The sequence below is a fragment of the Fundulus heteroclitus genome, chromosome 15 (genome assembly GCF_011125445.2).
Source record: "Fundulus heteroclitus isolate FHET01 chromosome 15, MU-UCD_Fhet_4.1, whole genome shotgun sequence".
Classification (NCBI taxonomy): Eukaryota; Metazoa; Chordata; class Actinopteri; order Cyprinodontiformes; family Fundulidae; genus Fundulus; species Fundulus heteroclitus.
This window is the reverse complement of record NC_046375.1, coordinates 20,000,952-20,023,302: the sequence shown is the minus strand read 5'-3', so window position 1 is coordinate 20,023,302 and position 22,351 is coordinate 20,000,952. Positions and strand designations below refer to the sequence as shown.

Sequence of the window (22,351 nt, the reverse complement as noted above, 5' to 3'; positions counted from 1 at the left end):
CCAGTGATGGGTCTAACATCAGTGTGGTCCTTTAAGTCGGTATCAGTCGGTTGAAGCCGGAGCGGTACAAGATGGATTCTCGTGTGTTTGTGAACGCACAAACACCACAAGGATTCATCATGCAGGCAGGGTTATAAATTTGTTGTCCAGTCCAGCTTTTTCCAACTGAGACAGCGAACCAAACTAAAACCATTCCAGTCACGGCATCATTTTGTGATTTTATTCCATGTTTTTATTACAGCTCCTTTACATTACTGCAGTGCACTTTACGCAGGGCTTAACAAAACTTTACCGGCTCGACTACCGCTGGTCCAAAAATGCTGCTGCTCGTCTTTTAACTGGTGCCAGAAACAAGAGCACGATTCTGCAGTCGTAGCAGCAATTCATTGGCTAATGGTTCACATTTTGATTGATTTAAAAAAAAAAAAAAAAAAAAAAAAAGTTTTTAAACGGCTAGCTGTAAATTGTTGTAAATGGAATGAGTAGCGAGTGGCAGGATACACGGATCTTTGCTTTTTTCCATAGAAGCATAATGCTCAACCATTGACTGGAAAAGCTGCATTTGATGTAGCGGGGCTGTTTACATTGTCCACCAGTTTGCCTGACATCTCAGCAAAGTTTAAAGGCAAGACCTAAAAAGGGCCTGTAAAATGTAACGATGGCTGGCAGTGGCTACAAGGACGATCTTCAAGGCCGCAAAGTGCTTTTCTGTCTGTATGATCTGAGAGCAGCAGCTGGAGGGCAAAATACCCAGATACGGCAATTAAAAAAAAATGTCATTTTTTATTTAAGTTTAAACCAGCATCATGGCCGATGGGCAGCTGTACTCCAACGTGCAAAATCCCAGACCCGTCCTTTGACCTATATATGCAAAAGTCACTCATATCTCACCAACAACTTTATATGGCGCAACACTTTGCACAGGCATGGGCCTCTGAAGCATTCTCTGTAAAACATATGAACTCACCGGTCTTTAAATGGTTCTACTGTCAAGATCATCTTCAATAAAAGATTTAAAGCTTTTGACATCTGGTCCATAAAGAGTCTACCTCACTTCTGAGGCTTTTTCAAGACCTTTGTTTTTCACCCCTTTGTTCTGGTACAAGTTCAACTGTTGGTGATGATTACAAAGTAAAACCAAAGCCCATCTCAAAGTTTGAGGCAAAACTGAGACGTAGGCGCTGGGCTAGGTGATAAATCGATTAATTTGAATTTACAATTTATTAAGATGCCATTTATTATTTAGCCATTGCACTCATTGGGCTCCTATGAAGAGAATAGCATGCAATGCCCTATACATGTTTAGGAAGAGATATTGTCAAAATGTTGTAAAAAGGAAACCTTTTTTTGCCACATGAGGGGACACTTTAACACTTTAATCTCTTTGGATTTTTTTTTCAAGTTGGTTTGGAGTTACACAAGTGAAGACTGTGCTTAGCTCATTGTGTAAAACCACTTGCAACAAACATCTAGCAAGGCCGCCATCTTGCTTTACAAGCATGCTTCACAGCTTGTATTTAGTTGCACTTTGAATTCAGGTCAGGTTTTTAAAATAATTTCTTTCATTTATTATTATTTTTGGGAAATTAAAAGGAGGAAATAAATTGATTAATCGGATTTGGTGAAATCTAATGGGAGATTTGATTTTCAAGCTATATCGCGCAGCCCTACGTAGACACTGGGTTTTTATATTTTTTTTACAGATGGACATCTCCACTCTATATACACGCAGAGATTGACTGGGCCATTCTGTCTTTGCTGGCCCATATTTCACTTTGCCATTGATGTAGGACCAAATGAGGAATACGGCCCGGAAGCTTTGACACCAGGCCTTCAGAATCTGATTTTAGCATTTTTTTGTACGAAATTAAGGAAATATGAGTAAAAATAAATAAAAATTAAAGATTTTTCAAGCATTGGACGTCACCCATCCTCGGGTTAAGACATCAGAGCTAGGCTTTAAAAAGTGATTAATAGACAGTCAGCACTGTGCTTTTAGAGATTTAGTTTCACTTTAGTAATGTAGTTGCCCATTGAAAAACTCTCTGCGAATTTCATCACATTTTGTTGGGTGAGAAGGGATCGAACCCAAAACAGTGCCATGCTCTGCCGTAATATTCAGCAATAATTTGGGCTGTAACCCTCTTTGTCTTGGTTAATCAGTCTGATTATGACAAATGACGATTGCTACTTTTATCTTTAACGTAGGTAAACCGAGGCTAGAGGGCAGACGATCCCTCCGGTCACCTTGTTGTTGATGCTACTGCACCAGCTCACATTTTATACAGTGTTGAAAGTTGCATTTATACCCGTAAATGATCTAGAAACTGTCTGTCTTCAGCAGTTTGTGGAAGAAAGTAATGTTATTGCAGAGACTGCATAAAGTGTCCGTCATATGGCTTAATAGCACGCCCAGGGCACCAGGAAGCAGGCCGTGTTCACGTAGATGGAGTGTGGCTGTGTCTCACCTCTCCTCTTATATCTCCCATCATCGTAAACAGACAGCGCCCCTTTCTCTCTCTCTCTCTCCTTTTCAAATAACAGTCCATCGCTGCACGTTGATGAGATATCTGAAGTGATAATAAACTGTCATTTCTTTTTACTAGAGACTAAAATGGTTACTGTGTAAAAGCAAGGCTGGGATTTTTCCTCTCGGGGAGGTGGAAAACAGTCCCTGCTTAGTGTTGTGCTGTGTCACAGTTCATGAGAAAGCAGAATAATGAGGAAGATACTTGCTACAAGCTTGATTTTCTAATTGTCCTCCTTTTATCCCTTTCTTGTTGGACGTTTTTACCCTTTGGCCTTCGCTTTGACCCTAAATCCAGTTTCTGCCGCATGACAGGCTATTTATTTAGCGTTGCACACATATGTCAGACCTAATTGGTTGCTTAAAACCCTTTACCCTTAGAAAACGTTGTTTATTTACTACAATAACAGTGTTCTAATTATAATTAATGTTCAGTCAGGAGAGAACTGGAGTTTGGATATTTTCACATTTTATAGAAATCGACTTCTCTCTCTGTTATATAGACAACTTATGGGTCTGCCAGGCATCAGGTTAAAAAAAAAGAAAAAAAGGAGCATATCAAGGCAATCAAGAGAGATTTTTATGTTTGTTTTTCCTGTTTATGGTAGGGCAGATTATATTCGGTTCATGCAGAAAGCTGGACAGGCGGCGATGATTGCAGAGAGACAAATGGGAAAAGAACTAGAGGGATAGCACCACCAAGCTCATCATAACGTGAATGAGTGCGGGGACAAGCTGTTTGCAGTGGTTGCTGCTGTCCTTGTGCAGTCTGTAAAAGTATGGGATTTGATTTAAATGTATTTTATTTCTGGAAATGTGTGGGAAGCAAAAGGAAAAAGAAAAAGTCTGTCCCATTCTCTAAAAGCTCTCCCTAGTCTATAGTCTCTTCTTTATGCAGCCCTTAAAAGGCCATTAAAACATTCGCCATGAATTAATAGTACACTTTTCTGTTATACTTTAGAGATGGTTAATGAGAGGAAGATGGGTTCTGGGAATATGAGTCAAAAAATGTATTCGATTTGGAAATGAAGGTTGTGTAGATGGATTTTCAGCGAGCTTTTCCTTCATCCATAGCGGGGAAGGACAGAGCTCCACTGACCTTAGCTGGCCAAGCTGTTTGCTCCAACTATGGATGCAGCAATGAACCACATTAGCATTTGATGCCTAACTCATCCCAAAACTCCACAGCTGAAGTCGCAGACATGGACGTGCTTCTCTGTCTTCCCTGAACTTAAACTCTTATTTCTACAAACTAATGTTTGGATAACTTTTGGATAACTTTTACACCTATCCCTGGTATCAGCATCCCCTCACATTTATTGTGAAGCCTTATTTTTAAATAGGACTGCGCAGCATTTGCTTGTGTTTTTAGCCTAAAGCAATCACAAACCTGAAACCTTTCATCTTTCTCAAGATTTTTTTCCCCCCCTCTTTATTTTGCTTTTTTGTGACATGTGAGCTGTACATAGTGGGATGGATCCAAGTAACTTTTTTATTTAGCTTTAACGAGCTGTTTAGTTTTGTTTCTCTACACTCCATGTATTTAAACAAGTCGCCATTTCTGAAACACACTCAAGACTGGGAAACATTTGCAAAACGGGGAAAACCAATGGAAAAAAGATTTAAAATTAATTGAGAACACTTTAAAATACATGCGGCGGTCACAAAATGAATCAAAATGTTTAATATAGTGTGCAAAATATTATATTTGAGGAAGTTGTGGCTTCACAACAAAACAGATCCCCAGCATTCCTGAAATGTAATAAAAAGTAGTAACTAATTTCATTACATCTTCAAAATGACTTCACCCTTAGTATCAGTAAGTTTAACACGCGTTTAGTCTCTGTTACATTCATAAATGGTACTAATATATAACTTTAATATCTGCAGCGTAGCAGGAAAATTCCCCTCAGGTTTTGAGAACATTTTCTTGAGCGACGCTCCAAAATAAATCTCATTTGAGTATAGGTTATATATTTCCACTACAGTTTCCCAACATTTTGTCACGTAGGGAGTTTTATGGCAAACTGCAATGCACGACATCACGCCTGGAGTGGAGGGGGATTGATCGTCTCGTTTTTAAGTTGTATCATTTTCTCAGCCTGTGAAAGGTCCCAAATCATAATGGCCCAAAGCGCTAAAACCGAGCACCTTACCAGACGCTGACATGTTATAATCAGACACTTGACTGGATAGTTGCTCTCATGCTACATCCTGGCTGTCTGGGGGGGGGGAAGACAGGAGAAGCTGCAGATTCTCACCGACACAAACAAGGCCCAGAGCATAGGCTGGCTTTTTTTTTTTGTGGGCCTCTTGGATCGCTTCGGCACCATGCATGAAATGAAAGTAAAATTATCCGAGAAGCGTCTTTGCTTCCGCATATTGTTTTGGGGGTGCAGCTCTGAATGTTGCTGAAGTGTGCAGTTTCTATTGTTGGGGGTGTTTTTTTTTTTTTTTTTTAGTTGCCCTTTTTTTTTTATTATTTCATTACAATGTGGCCAGTCATACATGTATATTCGCGTAGAGAGCTCCCCTTCTCTGCCTGTGGGGGAATTTCAGTGGAATAATTGAGCATTGCTTCTCAGAGCCGCTGTTGCATGTCCAATGACTTCAAGCTGTGCTGCCTGTGGGAGACGGTGATGCGCACAGAGAGCGAGAGCGTGAAGAATAGGGGGCGGAGGCTTTTGAATGCTGGACACAAAGATCTGTGGGGTTTGTACCTGCTTATCGGCATTGGTTAGCGGCGATAACCAGACGCTGGGCTAAGTGTTTCGCGAGGGCAAAGTGGAGCGTGTGAAGCGGCGGCATAAAGTGATTTATTGTTTCGCGTTTGTTTTCATCTTTCTCCGATGGTAATGAAGAAAACAAATATCCTGATTTATCTTGATTGATTCCTTAATTAAATGGAGAGTTCCCCAGTGCAGTTCTTTTGTTTTGAGATTTGGCTTTCTTCAAGGAGTCGCTCTCGATGTCTCTGAGATCTCTGTAGACATCTGCCACGGTTGGAATCTCAATCCCACCATTCCAATTAACGTGGATCTCGGAGCTGTGCCTTCTTTGATTAAAGAAAGGAGTCAACTTTTTTTTTTTTTTTTTTTAATCCTGCTGCTCACCACCAGCAAAGAGCAGCCAAACATCCCAGCATTTAGCCTGGACTACAAACAGAAAATTATACTGGGCCTCCTGGGGTTTTCGCTCTCGTTTTTACCATAGCACAGTCGATTAGTCAATTTCAGTAAACATCAGAAGCTAGCATACGTCAAGCAGCCTAATGGGCTGCTTTCCCTCTCTTTGCCTCGTTCTGATAAGTTGTAATTGACTGGAACAATTGCACAAACATGATGCATTAGTACTGAATTAGTTGGAATGACTTATAGATTTGTTTTTAGAGAACTAAATTGTCTTTGGAACTTTCTGCACTTCTTTCAGAAGTCGAAAGGAAACTGTTATCTGTTTTTTCATTAAGTTCGCCACCTTGTGCATGTAAATCAGTCTTGGGTTTTCTATACGTTTACTAGATGTCTGGGTTTTTTCTCACGCATGCCTGGCAGTGTCAGGGTTTTTACGCCACATACTTGAGTAGAACAGTTTGGTGTTGCCGAATTTGGCTTCTGACACTATAACATCTGATTCCACAGATATTCCCAGATACGTGGACCATGCTCATTTAGCACCGATCAAAACCGGTTGTAGATGATTAATAAAAACATTTGCCTGCAGTTAAACAGCAAATTACTCATAATCCTGGCTAATTTAGATTTTAAATTGTTTTCATTCAGCAAATACATTTGTTTCGCACTGGAAAGGAGACGGCTCAAAAGATTTTATTTTTTAAATTAAGATTTTCATAAAAAGATTTACGTCAGAAATTATTCCTAACCATCATTTTGCATCTTTCCACTTGCGTTTGAAGAGTATCTAGTCTAAGAAGGTGGGAGGCCTCCTTTCCAGCATCCCAATCTGTAGCTCACTCTACTCTTGCAGCTGCCAGAAACATAATGGTAAAATAACAAGATAACTTTAATTCACAGTCTAGTAGGAGTATGAATGACCTAAGTTGTAGTACTGAAAGAAATTTCATTTGAAGATTTTACAAGTCTTCACAAGTGGGAGGAAAATTCTTATAGAAAGACTTTGAGTTCCTATAATTTGTGTTAAAATATTAACTAAAAGATAAACTGTGGAAAGGTGAAAGGACTTTTTGGATTCACCATATTTAGATGATGACCCCTACAGCTTTTTTGGGTTTGCCATATCAAAACCTGAATAATTGTTCAATGTAATCATCTAGTTTATAATATACTAAACGATAAACATACTCATTACAAAATAAAAGCCTGTTTAGATGATTTTAATGCTAGGTTTCAAACTGGGGCCAAGGTTCTTGAACTAAGTATTGTTTTAGATGCCAAATAAATCTTTGCTATTCATATTTTCTGCTTGTCTGACTTGAAGTATCAATATTTAATCCAGGATAATGCACGTCAGACTTTTCTGATCTAAGCTTGTCCTGATCCCATAAAAGAGGTCTGCAACCCTTTATCAAACGGCTAAATCGGAGCTGACCTTCTGCATGGCGTTGCATCTTGATTTGTTGCAAATGATAATGAGACATTTCAAGGGCAATGTTTTCTACTCAAATCTCTATGTGGCATAAACATTTATGGAAAAATTATGTCTGGGGAAGTATAAAATTAAAAAAAAATGGGCATCAGAGTAACCCTGTAGCAAGGAAATATCTTGTTTTTTTTTTTTTTTCAGGTCAATAAATGTCAGTGGAAGAATTACCCAGAACGGTGTCACTAGTAGTACAAAGACAGCCAGTGTCCCAATATTTAATTCAATATCTTTCACTTTGAAGCTCTTTTATCGTACGGCTGCAATGGTTTGAATCCTGTAACGGACTTGCAGGGTTTCTAATCGGTATCTAATCTAATCAATTTAGCATGTGCAAGAGCTCCAACTAGGTAATAATGGCCATCACTCACAGTGCATGTGAAATAAAACGATTCTGACCGAGGAACTGTAAGTATAAATGTATGTGCTGTTTGAATGAATCAAAAAAATTCAATAAAGCCTCTGACTCTGCTTGATGATTAGGACTAATTTTTCCTGAAGTAAAAGCGAATATTTAGCAGCCTTTTCGGAGTTATCTGCCAACATCTGTAGAGAGGAAAGCGTTTGCCCTAGATGGCCGCGATGACAGTGTGAACCCAGCTTAAAGGCCTTATCTTACAATTGTGAACCTCCAATTTGTGACCAAACAAATAAGGTTTTCACCAACTAAACACTAAAATCTGACAGGGAAACGTGAGCATCTGAAGTCTGGCCCGATGTGGTTTCCATGTGCCCAGGCAGCAGCATTAACATCCTCCTAATCCTTGCGGTGTGCTGGCTGTAGTTGACCCCGTTGCTTAGTTTTTGGCAGAAAGCGACACTAAGCTGCCACCGGAACGACCGAGCACAAAAGAGGCAACCCCAAAAAGCTATAAAAAAACCTGTGTTGCTTATCCTGGTCCAGACGCATCAAATTTAGACGCATGCTAATTAGATTTTGGTCCTATTCGTTTGTATTTGTTTTCGGGTTGGGGGGTAAAAAAGAGCCAGGGAAGACATTTAAAGTACCATCGATTTTTAAAGCTACAGGTGACATATCTGTTAATCAGGGGCCTGGCTCTGGAGCAGACGGTCAGAATAAACCATCCTACTAACCAGAACATAAAAAGGCATAATGCCCACCGTAATAACCTCCTAAAATACACTTCTGAATTTGGTGTGTAATCGATATTTTTGCTTAAATATATTTAAGTCAAAACAACAAAAGTAAAAAAAAAAAAGTAGAGTGTCCTTTTTAAATGAAAGTGCTGAAATCATGTTGCGTCTTTAAAATATCCTTGTGTGAATTATGTTTACCTAGTTTTGTCATGCCATGAGAAGCTCATAACAAATGCTGACTGTTTCACGGTAAACAAATTAAGTTCCTTCACGTGACATAAAAACGTTATTATATGTAAATAAACCTGGAGCGCTGCCTCATTCAGGCGTGCTAATTACACCAACACGGAGCAACACAAGGGCGCGGTTAAAAGCACAGTTTGGTACTCTCAAGCCGCCGTTCGCTCTCCAGTTTAGGGAATCAGAGCTTGTGGTAAATGCCGGTTTCTTTCCCCCTCGGTATCCGGCTTTTAAACACCGATCCTTTCAGGGGACCCTCACCAGGTGCCTTCTCGCGTTTTCATCTTCCCACAAGGACTCGGATAACTCGCATCAGTCAAAGAGACAGCCGGTACATTGCCTTTTACATCCCCCACTCCTGCTTTATGAAAAGTGTGGCTGTATATTTTTGCTTGGGGGAACAGATAATTTCCCCAGGAAGCTTTCATGCCCTGCTGTGGCTCCGTGTGTGTGTGTGTGTGTACAGGCTGACATCTTCAGCACTTCTTGGAAGCGCCGGTGCATTAGGGCATATCTGTCTTCTGTGAAGAGGGCACCACAGGCACTGTCATCCCACTGGCCATTTACTAAGCAGCAGAGAGGAAAAGGACAGAGGAGGATAGATGCTCTGACTAAATTACGTCCTAGACTCATCCCTCTCTTGTTGCTGTCGTAGTTTTGACTACAGGGAGTGCACGGCTTCCCGTTGTTTTTCTTCTTCTTCTTCTACCTGTGGCTGACCAGCAGCAGATGGACTACAAACTATTCCCACCACCTATTTAGTTTCAAATTTTTACTGGGTTTAAAGCCACCAAGCTGGCAGAAATCCTACCTGGCAGGACTTGCAGATGGAGTTGCAGCGGGCATGAACATGAGATGATTTAGTTGCATTAAAGCTGAATGGAATCGGGTCTTTGCCGCCGGATGGAAATTCGGTCCTGCTGGCTGCACCGTCAACTTTTGCTTTTTTTTGCAGGGGTGTTGCCAGGCAACCAGGTGACTATTGCCTGAGTCAGGAGGCTCAGCCGTGAAATATTTCCTGCATATAGCTCCCTATAAAGTAGATTTAGGTGTAGATTATGTTGTGAAAAACAGTAGTTCTTAGAAAGCTTTAAATGTCCTGGTTTTCTATGGGCACGGTCACACACAAATCCCTACGGCTTTATACTTAGCTAAACAAATGCTCTAATGACTCGAGCTTTGATTTTTAGCGTGCAGAAAGGCAACTCGTATTGATCCAGAGCCTTGGCAATAAAACAAATAAGTTTATTCTCCAAATTGTTGAACGATTGTTTTGGGGTCGGGCATTGTGCCGGAGATGTGAGTGACTTTGAACGAGGAGAAAGAGACAGGAGGCTGAAACGGGGTAATGGGGAAGACGCAGCAGAGGAAGGATGGTGACTGATATCCGTAATTTGAAGAAGCAAAGATGGGATCATCTATTGATCGGGACATCTCATCAAGCCTCGGATCAAAGTGTCACGTCGGGTGACAAACGCCTTTTTCCATTTCATGACCAAATGACCCGCACTCCCTTAAGGCCCCGTGTCGCCATGACATGCCTTTCTGACAGTCGTTGTCCTCTGCAGTGTTTACCCCCCAGCCTGTTCTCTGGTCCTCTTCTCACCAAAAGCAGACATGCTTCGGCTACGTTTTGATATGTTCTGTGCAATGTGGATGCAAGGATGCAATTTGGGTTTTCCTCATTTAGGGTGAGTTTAGTGGGATGCAAATTGTTTCTATGCCACTTGCATTCCAGTGTCGTTTATTGTCTTTTAGGGCTGAGACGAATAGTTCGGCGGGGCTAGATGGCACCAGTTGTATTTAGTTTTCTTTCTCAATTCAGTATGTCGTCAGATTTTCAACATGCAGTAATGCCAGCCTGGCAGAAGCAAGTACATCTCAACTAATCTATACAGCTTCATCTTTTACGTCTCACTAATCTTTTTGATGGGCGCCCGCTGCGATGACTGTTTTTTACCATTTAAATATATGCTTGTGCCAAATGCTCAGAAAAATCCTAATAGCAGCATAATCATTTTAGCATAATCTCAGGCTTAAAGTTTGAGGAAGATTCTGCTTTTGTTTGGAGCATATTAAGTGGCGGTAAACGTTTAATGGCCAAATTGATTTAACAAATCGACCAGTGATATGATTATTGGTACTCATGTTGTTAATACAACCCTAACAAGGTTCCCCGGGGCATTAATAAGAGAAACAGCCCACAGCGTTTTTACCCAGCACAACAATAGGCATAAGCTGCTTTTCCATATATTCATCCTTTACTTCACACCAAACTCACCTTAAGTGTTTGTTGCTGAAAAGACACAAATTTTTGTTTATGCTACCCTGATTAAAGCTTCCAGGTTAAAGTCTCAGGGGTTAAAAAAAAAAAAAACGAGATATGCTTTTTTTACTGACATCCCTCCCTAACAACCAGTTGGTATGCCGATAGCTTCCAGTGGTGGTTGTGGAGACTCAGGGACCCCAAGAAGCCACACTGACTTATCTATGGAGATGGATTTATCTCCTTGCCCGTCCTGTTTGCTGTATGTAGTCACAAAATAAATATTACGGTTCCTTGCCGATCCTACTTACCATTGATCCACATGAGTTGGCGTCATACATTTATACTTATAACCCATATTTATAACAGAATGGCATGGATTACTCATAAATTCCAAGTAACTCTGATCATCATAAACAAGTACCGTATTTTTCAGACTATAAGGTGCCCTTAAAATCCAGTGAACCTTTTATATATGATTACCGTTGTGCTTACTGACAGATTTTATTTTTTATTTTTTTTTAGTGGTACAATGCACTCAAAAATCTGTTAAATGTGTAAGTACGACTTTGATTAGCAATCCGGTGTGCCTTGTCTGGAAAAAAAGGTTAAGTAAAACAAAAAACTGATTCAGGTACATTTCTTTTAAAGGAATTGTTAGGAGTCCTGAAAGGGTGCTGATGGTAAAAAAAAAAACATAGGATTGTTTTCCTCAGCAGAAAAATGTATTCAAACAAAGCAAGGTTTTTATTTTTAGTGTGGGTTTGGGGCACTGCTATAAAAGGTGAATTTATCTGTGGGCTTTTGCATTTTGAGATATAATAGTACATACATACGAATATAATAAGCTCTGGTTGTGTACACTGGAAATAAGTAAACCGGTCTTACAGTTTAGCGACACTAATTTACCCATGCCATGCTAATAAGACGAGCTCTGAAACAGACGTTTTCATTTGTGGGAATTCTGAAACCATTTTATCCTGTGGCAACGTTTGACTCCTGTTTCATCTTCGAGCTTGTTTGCTTTACCAGTACACACACACACACACACTTCTATGAAGCTTTGGACATAACGCTGTTATCCGCCCGCTGCAATTAGCAGGTTATGACAGTCCGACGTCTCAGACCCACAGATGTGTTTGCCAAAGATTAGACAAAACATAATGAATGCAGTGTTTAATTAATGCACCCCAATCTTTCTTTTAAGTAGTATCATCAATGTCTTTTACACAAAAGTTACAGATTAGTATGTTTTAAAATTGCATTTCAAAAATAATTTCTGATAAAATTCTTTATTTGGGTTTGCAAAGAGGAACAGAAGGTTCCTGCTCCCTTTTTATAAACCTATGCAAATAAACACAATAAGTGTCTACGGTGATTTCACTAGTGATAAAGTTCGGATAAACACAAAGAAAGTTACAGCACGAGAAGACAAATCTAAGCACTTTACATTCTTCCTTGTTAAAATTACGCCTTTTGATGAAGGGACACATTAAAGCGTCTCTATTAAATAGGTTCCCCTGCATGTACTCCAAAATGTTGACCTAAATACAAGTTCAAAAGAGGGAATTGCCAGACAAGAAATCTCCGGAGGCGAGGAAATAGATTTTTATTTCCATGGTAACGCGCGCACACAATGATAAAGCGCATAAATCCAGCGGTGAAAAAGGTAAATGGGGTAGTAAACAGCAGATCGTGCGTCCGGGCGGGGCTGGGACTCTGTCGGTGTGAAATGGATTGTTGTAGGTGCTCCCTTTTTTGTTGTTGTTTCCCCCACATTGGGGCTTTTCTGCTTAAATCTTCCCGTGAATTTATTGTGGATTTTAGACGTTTAAAGTTAAAGTTAAAAACTGAACCAATTAAAAGCACATTCTGTGATATCAGTGTGAAAGGTTTAAATTAGCTTTTAAAGCTAGTCTGTATTTAAGACGCTACTTGTTTCACCTCACAGCTCTTGTCTGAATCACCGTGCCTTCCAAAAGTATTCACACCGCTGAATCTTTCCACATTTTTATCTCGCCAATATAACAAGCCCAATTGTTTTCTTTCTAGATTTTTTGAGACGACTAAACCAAAAGCTATGCAGTGTTGTAAAGGATACAAATAATGCACAGTTATCTAATGGTTTTATGGATAAAAATCGGAGTAGTTTCCTCTACTCTGATACCCATAAATGCAATCTAGTAATAAAAAAAGCCTAAACAGGTCAACATTTCATCGCTTAATATATTAAGTAAGCCAAAGAGCCAATTGTGGCTCTGGAACTGCAGGTTGCAGACCCCTGAACTTTTCTCAATACGGTGGGAGCTTAATGTGAACAGCATTTTTTTTTAATTATTGTTAATTTTTATATTTATTTTTTAATTATTTTGTTATTTTATTATTGGGTTAAACCATACACGTAAAAAATACAACTGATCCAAATGACCAGTCAGTCACGATATCTTTATCAGCATTTATCATCCTAAGAAATGTAATATCATGTCTTTAGTACAGGGGCCATAACAGGGGCCAGGAACAGTTCTACAGGGGCCCTGGCCCCTGTTGGCCCCTGTCTAGAACCGCCCCTGTCAGAGAATAAACAGCATGAAGACCCAGGAACACAACAGAGAGGTCAAGGATAAAAATGTGGAGCCTTTAAATTCAGGTTAGCTTATAAAACAACTTGTGAAGCTTTAAAGCATCTCATGGAGCACCGTTCAATCCATCATCTGACAAGGCTGCTCTGCTTGCTGCTGTATAGTGCATCTCAGGAAAAATCCCACCGAAATCTACAGAGGTTTGCGGTTTTCAACTAAATGTGAGAAAGTTAAGATGCGTGAATACTTTTGTGAGGCGTTTGCAGTTACCTTTTTAAACGCATAGCCGTAAAAGAAGCACCTCACCTTTTCAGAAAATGTGTGATATAAAAGGTACAACAACTGAATGGGTTATAGGTTGACTAGCATTTACAGGGCGAAATGTAGACGACTACACGTCTGTCAATCTGTCAAGCACACAGAACAGAATCAGTTGTTTCTTTTTTTAACGCACACACCATCTAGTTTACCATATAGAGGCCCAATGCAGGATATATACCGCCCCGCAGTTTAAAGTGGTACTAAGTTTGGGGTTTATTCGCAGAATGAATCAGACAAGCACTGACAATAATGTGCATGGAGCCTGTAATGGCAATTAAAGCCCGCTGCAGAAGTGTCCATGGGTGTCCCCAGCCTGACGTATTTATTTAATACCTGCTCGGTGGCAGTTTGGAGACTGGTCTCATCCTGCTCTCCAAAGCTTTAGCGGTGCGCGTGTGCCGGCTCTCCTGACGAGTATGTGCGGCGGCAGCTTGGAAATTTGTGCGACTACATAAATCTTGCATGGGTTAGGCACTTTTAATTATAACAAAGTGCTCCAGTTTTCTTTTCCCTTACTTCTTTCCCGGGCCCCATCAGCATATCTCTCTTCCGTGGTCTCCTCTTCATGCTTTAACAATTTTCATACATTATTTAAGAGCCGACTGTGACGAGTCATTTGCTGCCATCCAGACTCACCTTTCCCTCCCCGAGGAGCCCGCTGCGTAGCATCCGACGGCGATGGCTGACCCCTGCAGGACCTTTTTTTTTTTTTACCACATTGTTGATTAATTGTTGTGGTTTGGGTGAGGGAGGAATAGACGATTGTGGAGAGTATTTCCCAGCGGGCTGCAGGGAGGAGGATATCACCAGAAACTCTGCTGCTATCCCTTTTTTCCCCTTGCTTATTTTTTTTAAATAAAATATGTATTTGTTGTATATGTAGATAGGTCCGTTTATAAAAAGTGACAGTGTGCTGAACAAAACCAAGAAGTGACTGTTAAAATAAAACCTGAAGGTAAAATAAGAAATTGTGGTCAAAAACGAGCATTTTGACTAGATGACAAAACAGGAGCTCACACAAAACTAAGAAGCTGCGCTTTGTATGATGCCACTGTTCAGAAATACCCAAGATGCCTGGCCTGGTTTCTGTCTCTGTTATTTGTCTTTCTCTCTCGCTGTCTCTCCACATTGTTATAGCTGGGAAGCTATCTCATGTGCCAGTCAACCCTGAAGATCTGTCTGCCTCCTGTATATCACAGCCTCATGTCTGCTTCCCCGAGAGGAGATCAGCAAGGCCAAAGAATAAACAGCAGCATCCTACCTTTAACCCTCCTCTGCAAGCTGTCTCAGAAGCTGATGGCCAGCACAAGTTGTGGTGTCGGGTTCAGGATCTGTTTCTTTCCTTGCATTCTTTCCTCCTTCCTTACTTGTGTTTTTCTTCCCTTCATTGTGTCCTGCCCCCTTTTCTTTGTTGTGTACATCCTTCTTTCCTTCCTTATGTCCTCCCTTTGGTCTCTCCTTCCTTTCTTTGTGCCCTTACGACTTTTTGTGTCCTACCGCCATTATTTTCTTGTCCATTAGTCATTCTTCCTTTCTTCCATTCTTCCTTATGTCCTCTTCCTTACTTCTTTCCCTATTTCTCCTTCCTTCCTTCCTTCCTTCCTTCCTTCCTTCCTTCCTTCCTTCCTTCCTTCCTTCCTTCCTTCCTTCCTTCCTTCCTTCCTTCCTTCCTTCCTTCTTTCCCTATGTCCCCTTCCTTCCTTCTTTCCCTATGTCACCTTCCTTCCTTCTTACCCTATGTCTCCTTCCTTTCTTCCTTCATTCCTTCCTGCCTGCCTGCCTGCTTTCCTTCCTTCCTTCCCTCCTTCCTTCCTTCCTTCTTGCCTTCCTTCCCTATGTCTCCTTTCCTTCCTTCTTTCCTTCCTTCCTTCCTTCCTTCCTTCCTTCCTTCCTTCCTTCCTTCCTTCCTTCCTTCCTTCTTCCTTCTTTCCCTTCTTATGTTCCTTCCTTCCCTTCCTTCCTTCCTTCCTTCCTTCCTTCCTTCCTTCCTTCCTTCCCTTTCCTTCCTTCCCTTCCTTCCTTCTCCTTCCTTCCTTCCTTCCTTCCTTTCCTTTCCTTCCTTCCTTCCTTCCTTCTCCTTCCTTCCTTCCTTTCCTTCCTTCCTTTCCTTCCTCCTTCCTTCCTTCCTTCCCTTCCTTCCTTCCTTTTCCTTTCCTTCCTTCCTTCTTCCCTTCCTTCCTTCCCCTCCTTCCTTACCTTCCTTCCTTCCCTCCTTTCCTTCCTTCCTTCCTTCCTTCCTTCCCTTCCTTCCTATTCCTTCCTTCCTTCTCCTTCCTTCCTCTGTTTCCTTCCTTATGCCACCCTTCCTTCCTCCTTCTTCCTTCCTCCTTCCTTTCCTATTCTTTCCTTCTTCCTTCCCTTCCCCATGTCTCCTTTCCCTTCCCCTTCCTTGTTTCCCCTTTCCTCCCTATCTCTTGTTCACCTTTTCTTCCTTCTTTTTCATTCCTCTATGGAATCCTTCCTTATTCCTTCCTTCCTTCCTTCCTTTTCTTCCATGTCATCACTCCTCCTCCTTCCTTTTCCTTCCCTATGTCACCTTCTTACCCTATGTCTCATCCTTTTCCTTCATTCCTTCCTCCTTCTTTTACCCTATGTCTCCTTCCTTCCTTCCTTCCTTCCTTCCTTCCTTCCTTCCTTCCTTCCTTCCTTCCTTCCTTCCTTCCTTCCTCTCTCTCTGTTTAACTGCTTGGATCATTCTCTTTAAAACCATTCCGTTTGTTCTGTGATCTCATTTTGTTGTGTGTGCAGACCACTGGTATGAGCGTTTTATTTCTGTCCCCCTGTGTGCCTTTTATACCTTACATGTGGAATGGCTGGAAGTTTGTGTAATTGAGAATGCAGTAAAAATTTCATTGCAGCACTTAAGTGCATTTTGATGTGCGTTTAAATAGTCAGTGAGAGATGGACTTTTTCTATTTGAGTGCAGCAAACGCTGGTGCAGTTTTAATCCTTCCTGACTGCAGAGAGGGGTTGAAAGGTTAAAAAAGCAGCATCAAATATCTAAAAGGTAGAAAAGCAGAAATGAAATGTTTTTTTTGAAGATCATAGTGAAGTATCTTGAATTCGTAGCATAAAACAGCGACTCACAAAACTATTTATACCTTTGTGTGTGCTTTGTTAGGATTTTATGAGCCTAATAAAGCAGTTCATCAATGAGAATTAAGAGATAAGAATAATTGAGATACACGTGATTTGTAAATAAAAATCTGCAATGCTGTTTAGATTTGCATTCAGCCCCCTTCAGCAAGCAGTAACCATCAGAAAAATAGAGGTCACCCATATGTACTGAACACAGCAAACACGTGGGAGAACATTCTGTGGTGAGAGGACCCCGAAATGCAAACCAACGCTGCTCAGAACCCTGAACACATCATGCACGCTGGGAGCAGCATCATTCTGTGAGATGCTTTTCTTCATCAGCAGCAGGGAAGTAGGTCAGACTCAATGAAAACATGGAAGGAGCTAAAGTTCTGGGCGGCCGTGAAACAGCCTGACACTGGGGCGGAGGTTCACTCTGCTGCCTCTAAGCATAGAGCAGAGCCACAGTAGATCAACGCATATTCATGTGTTAGAATGGTCCAGTCAAAGTACAGAATCTGTGGAAAGACTTGGAAGCTGCTGTGCACAAACTCTCTATATCTTATATGGTTGAGCTATTTTTCAAAGAACTGGGGAACATTCAGTCTTTAAATATCCAAAGCTAGTAGGAAGACTTTGAGGTGTGATTGTGGCTAAATGTGACTTTAAACAGGTGGACATTAATCTATTCATGTTGCCTGTTTTAGACTCTTTAGACCTGTAGTTATTTAGTTTTAGTTTTCCAGCTGATATATTTTTGCTTATGGGCAACAGATAAACAACACAGTGGAGGCATCACTCTGTAGTAAATCGTCGCTATATAAATAAACCGCATTGAATTGAATTGTGTCAAGGCAAGAAGCCTTATTGGTACACAAGTACATTATTATCTTTTCTCAATTACTTGAAGGGGATCATGATCATTTTGCATGTTATTGATTGCGTATTGGCAGATTCGGATCGTTCCACGATCCCCTGACAGGATCATAAAGGTTAAAAATCGTAACGCTTTAACGAGTCTGTCATGTCGCGGGGGGCTTCTGCTTTGCTTTATTCAGGTAATACCGGCACACGCAGTCAAAATGTGTGTGTCAGCGATGCGGTGTTGTGCTTTGTTTTTTAAGGTAAAAAAAATGTTGTTTCTTTATGATTAGCCCGTGGTTTAAATACGTTCCCTGGGAAACGTCCTCCTAGTGTTTGTTTTTATTTCCCCACTCTTTCTGCGGCCGCCCTTCACTTTGACTTTGATCCCTCGCTTTGCATCTCTGTGTGGGAGCCTGGGAAAAAAAAGAAAAAAAAAACAGCAAATGAAGTCAAATGCCTTGAAGCTTCACTGCGTTTAACATTCGGGCTCGCTGTGACAGCTTTACGGCCTTTTCCAGAGAGGAGGGCATGGTTTGCTTCTCCCCTAAAATCCCGGGCAACATCTGCCGTCACCAGCTGTTCCCGTTTCTCATCACTTCGCCTATACCGATCTGTATAAGATTTCCTTATTAAGCGAAACCGTTGTGTGTCTCCTCCTCACAGATCACCTTAAGAAGAAGAGTTACCGGCGGACGTCTTGGAAGCACGGCATCATACGCAAGAAGAAAATCCACAAGAAAGGAACGGAGGAGGAGGAGGAGGAGCAGGAGGCAGAGGTGGAAGCTGCGGGTCCCAGCGACTCGTGTTTGACGCAGGACGAGGAGTCATCGTGCGACACTCCCGGTCCCCAAGCCAACGGTCACCTCCCGCACGCCCCCTCCACAGAAGAGGAGAGCTCCAACGAGCCTCCCGCCGTGGCCGAAGGCAGGAAGGAGCCGAAGCCCAAAGAGGAGGAGGCGGCATCCGAGAAGCAGCCGGAGCGACACAGCAACTGTGGCCCTTCCCAGCCCAACGCAGACGGGGACGGCGGGGCCGAGCGGGCAGACCGCCAGCCTTTGACTGAAACGTTGAAGCCATCAGATGCTCAGGGCCCGCCCGAACACACGGAGGCTCTCAGCGTCTCACAAGTGGCCTGCGTGAATGGGACGGAGTCGCTGGACAGCGTAGATTTACATAGCCTCAAGGGGAGCAGTGAGGCTGAAACAAGGACTCCTCTGAGCTCAGCCCAAGGCTGGAATAAGCCAGAACAGGAAGAGCACAAAGACAAAAATGTGAGTAAACTAACTCAGGAGCAGCATCCCCTGGATGGTGGAGCAGTTACACAAACTGCTGAGGAGGAGGATCAAGGGAAAGAAGGTACATACAACTTTTCTTTTTCACCATTTCTTTAAAAATAATAACTCCGTTTCATCCTCCTGGCTCTTAGCAATGCTGGCCAGCGTTCAGTCCTGACTATGTAAGATAATATTTAAAGCGTTTTTTTCTCATTATATCCTTTTTTTTTTTTACTATGCACAATACTCTTCTGAGATGAGTGGGATCAGCTGGTCATTATGCAGCAGCTTTAATGCTGCGGTGGAGGCATTAGGCTCTTTTTGTGTCTTTTCTTCACGGTGTTGATTTTAAAAGACCTTTTTTATCTCAAACCTTTTACATGTAAAGGTAAAACGCGGGATTCGCTCTTACCAACTTTGCATCGGGGCTTGGGTTCAGGCACGTTTTAAACATGTTTCAGAAGACATCAAAGGGCTTAAATGTCAACTCGGGTCACAACAAAAATACATGTCTCTATAAACCTTGCAGGTAATAAAAATGCACGGTGTTATGGGCGCCTTTCAGGGAGAGTTGACTGATTTATTTATGTAAACTAAACAGAAAAACATTGAGGTGACTTTTTCCAAATATTGAATTGCATAAATCAAGAGATTTGAGGAGCCTTCCCATTCGCTGCCTTTGACCTTTTTTTTAGGTTTTGAAATGAAATCTAGTGTTTAAAGGGAGAAATGAAGCATAAAGTGGTGTGTTTGGTCGTGCTCCCTCAGTCTGTGGTGTGATAAGCCGAGGCCAGCTGTGAGGCTGAGGGAATGGCGCTGATTAAATATGGTTAAGCCGTCATACGATGGCACGAGTGAACAAACAAACTGCTCCTCTCTCATGAGATGATTCAGCTACTCCACCTCCATTCTACACACAGGCTGAGTTTCACCTTTTTTTTTTCTTTGAATTTATTTCATTCACAATTTATCCTCATCGCAGATTGTCCGTTCTCTAAAATTGCCCATTTTGTGCTGTTCTATCGTTTTAATAGAACAAGTGGTTCATTTCTCTTGTTCTAGATGAGTCCGGTGAAAAGGCGAGCAAGTGCACCGCATCAGAGCAGCCGAGGGGAAATGCCGGCAGGACAGACGAAGAGCCAGAGCCGCTCCCTGCCCATCCTCCAGTAGTGGTTGACCACCAGCGACTTTTGGTAATTATTTGTTTTTCGACGTTTCTGCTCCAAGCGATGCAGGAGTAGATCAAATACGCCGAGGCAGAAGAGTCTGTGTCGGGTCAGTTGTGCGTCTAAACCAAAGCAGAGATCTTCTCATGGTTTAAAATACAAAAATCTGTGAGAGAAACCCCTAAGAAACCATGAGGCTTCGCAGCAGGTACGTGCTGCACTTTCAATGCAAAGGTGCGTCATACAACATTTCAATTTTAAACTTACTGATGGCTCTCATTATTTTAGTTGAGTTGGTTGATTTAAGCGTTTTCTTCTTATAAAATGAGTTAAATCTTTTTCTTTCTGATTTTTTTTTTTTTTTTAAATACAAGCTGCAACTTATTCACTGATTTGGTACCAAATCACTTAAGCTTTAGCATTTTGATGAATGGTTGGGGAAAAAAAAAATCTATCAAGATAAAAGACTCTGTGGCCTTAGCAAATTTAATACTTGTATAATTAAAAATAAAAGAAAATCCCTGCAGGCACTCCAGGCTCGACTGTGCTGAAACGTATCCTAGCCCCCTTATTTTGCCTGTGAAAGGGGACCTATTATTAAAAATCTCTTAGCTAGTTTTTGGCCATGAAGTACCCTTTTTTGGTGAGAGTTTCAGTATTTGCACACATTTTTCACTCACAGGCCTAGTACGTAGTCAGAAAAACCCAGCCTTACCATTTTCACCTCCACATGACTTGAAATCCTGTCACTGCGTGACCTCAGAACTGGAAAGCGAAAGCTCTTATGTTTTTGCCGTTACCTGTGAACTCCATTCTGTGCCCAGCTCCAACTCCAGAAGGACGTGGAATATAAATGCACCATCAGTAAACCAATTACTTGTATTCCAACAAGAGAACCGGGCGTATTTTGAGAAGCTGGAAATTCTGAATCTCGTCTGCATCGCTAAACATATTTACACAGACACATGAACAGAAGCTGACACCACAGAGATGAGCCGTCTGTGGAAAACAACGCTGACAATGAAATGAAAGTTCCCAGTGTATAGAAGCAATTTGCTTCTTTACTTCTTGCTACATAACTCAGCTTTTCCCAGTAAATTGATTAAACAACCTTGCTAAGATAAATGCATTACTCTGACCATACTGGGCCTTCCCGATTGTTAACCATTTCCTATAGAACCACCAGCCTTCTCTCTCCCGACTAGTATTATACATGTTATATAAGTTCATGAAAGTTGCATTATTTTGGCATTTGAGAGCCAAAACCCAGGATTTAAGAGATTATTCAATTATTAATGTAATTTTACTGTCTTACTGTTGCACTTCTACTATACATGTTATAATTTCACGAATGTTGCACTATTTTGGCATTTTAGAGCCAAAAGTTTATTCAACTATTGTCACCCATTCCAGGTAGGCAATAAAAAGTTCTACTACCCTAAGTAGTATGCAGTTCTTCATATATATACACACACACATCAATTTCAAACAGATGGTATCGACCAATACTGCACAGCCAGGTATCTGGTATCGGTATCGGGGCTAAAAAATGGCATCGGCGCAACACTAGTAGTAATAATTGGTTGAGTCATACAACTCAGGCCGACGACACAACGCCACTATCAACTTGTCTTCCACGTTGAATGAAAACTGCTTTGTCTCCGCTGCAGTCCTTCACCCCACGTCACAGTCACATCCAGTTCCTGATTGGTCGTCGCGGTGCAACAAGACACAAAAGTTCTGATTTTTGTGTCGCTGCGCATCCGTTGCAGGTGTCGTGTCGCTCTGGCTTCGCTTTAATCGCCAAAATCGTCCGTTTTGCGTCACAAGGATTCCCCCCTGTGGCCTCGCTTAGCGTCGCTTTGTGTGAGCACAGAGATATCGTAAATCTGTGGCTCGGCCTGACACGTTCACGTTCAATGTGAACGCACCTTTACACATACTTGTTTTGTGCTAATTATTATACTGAAATGTGGATTTCCTCTCCAGTGTTGTACAGCCTCTATTACCAATTTCCTGTTTCGAAGCTCCATTTGTCTTCCCGTTCACTCGGACCAGCTTCACGACCATCCCTGCGTCACTATAGCGTTACCACCATGTGTAACGCTGTAGATGCTGTGTTCAGGCCCAAGTCAAGAAGTTCATAGTTTGTAGTGACATAGAGACAAATTCTCATTCACAAAAGATACATTTGCAGTCAGGCTGTTTTATTTATGTTTTCAGAAGATTATAATTGGGTTGGCTCATTTCATACAATTCGCAGAGATTACATAGGAGATTGTGGTTGTAACATGAAAAAAATAGAAGTATGAATGTTTTTG

General features: G+C 41.5%; 1 protein-coding gene across 1 annotated transcript in view; it reads left to right on the top strand.

Moving 5' to 3' along the window:
- Positions 1-22,351, top strand: part of atad2b (ATPase family AAA domain containing 2B) — a 94,737-nt gene that overhangs the window by 46,784 nt on the left and 25,602 nt on the right. Inside the window, exons 25-26 of the mRNA XM_012866682.3 lie at positions 18,254-18,946; positions 19,927-20,057. Coding sequence (XP_012722136.2) covers positions 18,254-18,946; positions 19,927-20,057 — 824 coding nt within the window. The remainder of the gene's footprint in view (positions 1-18,253; positions 18,947-19,926; positions 20,058-22,351) is intronic.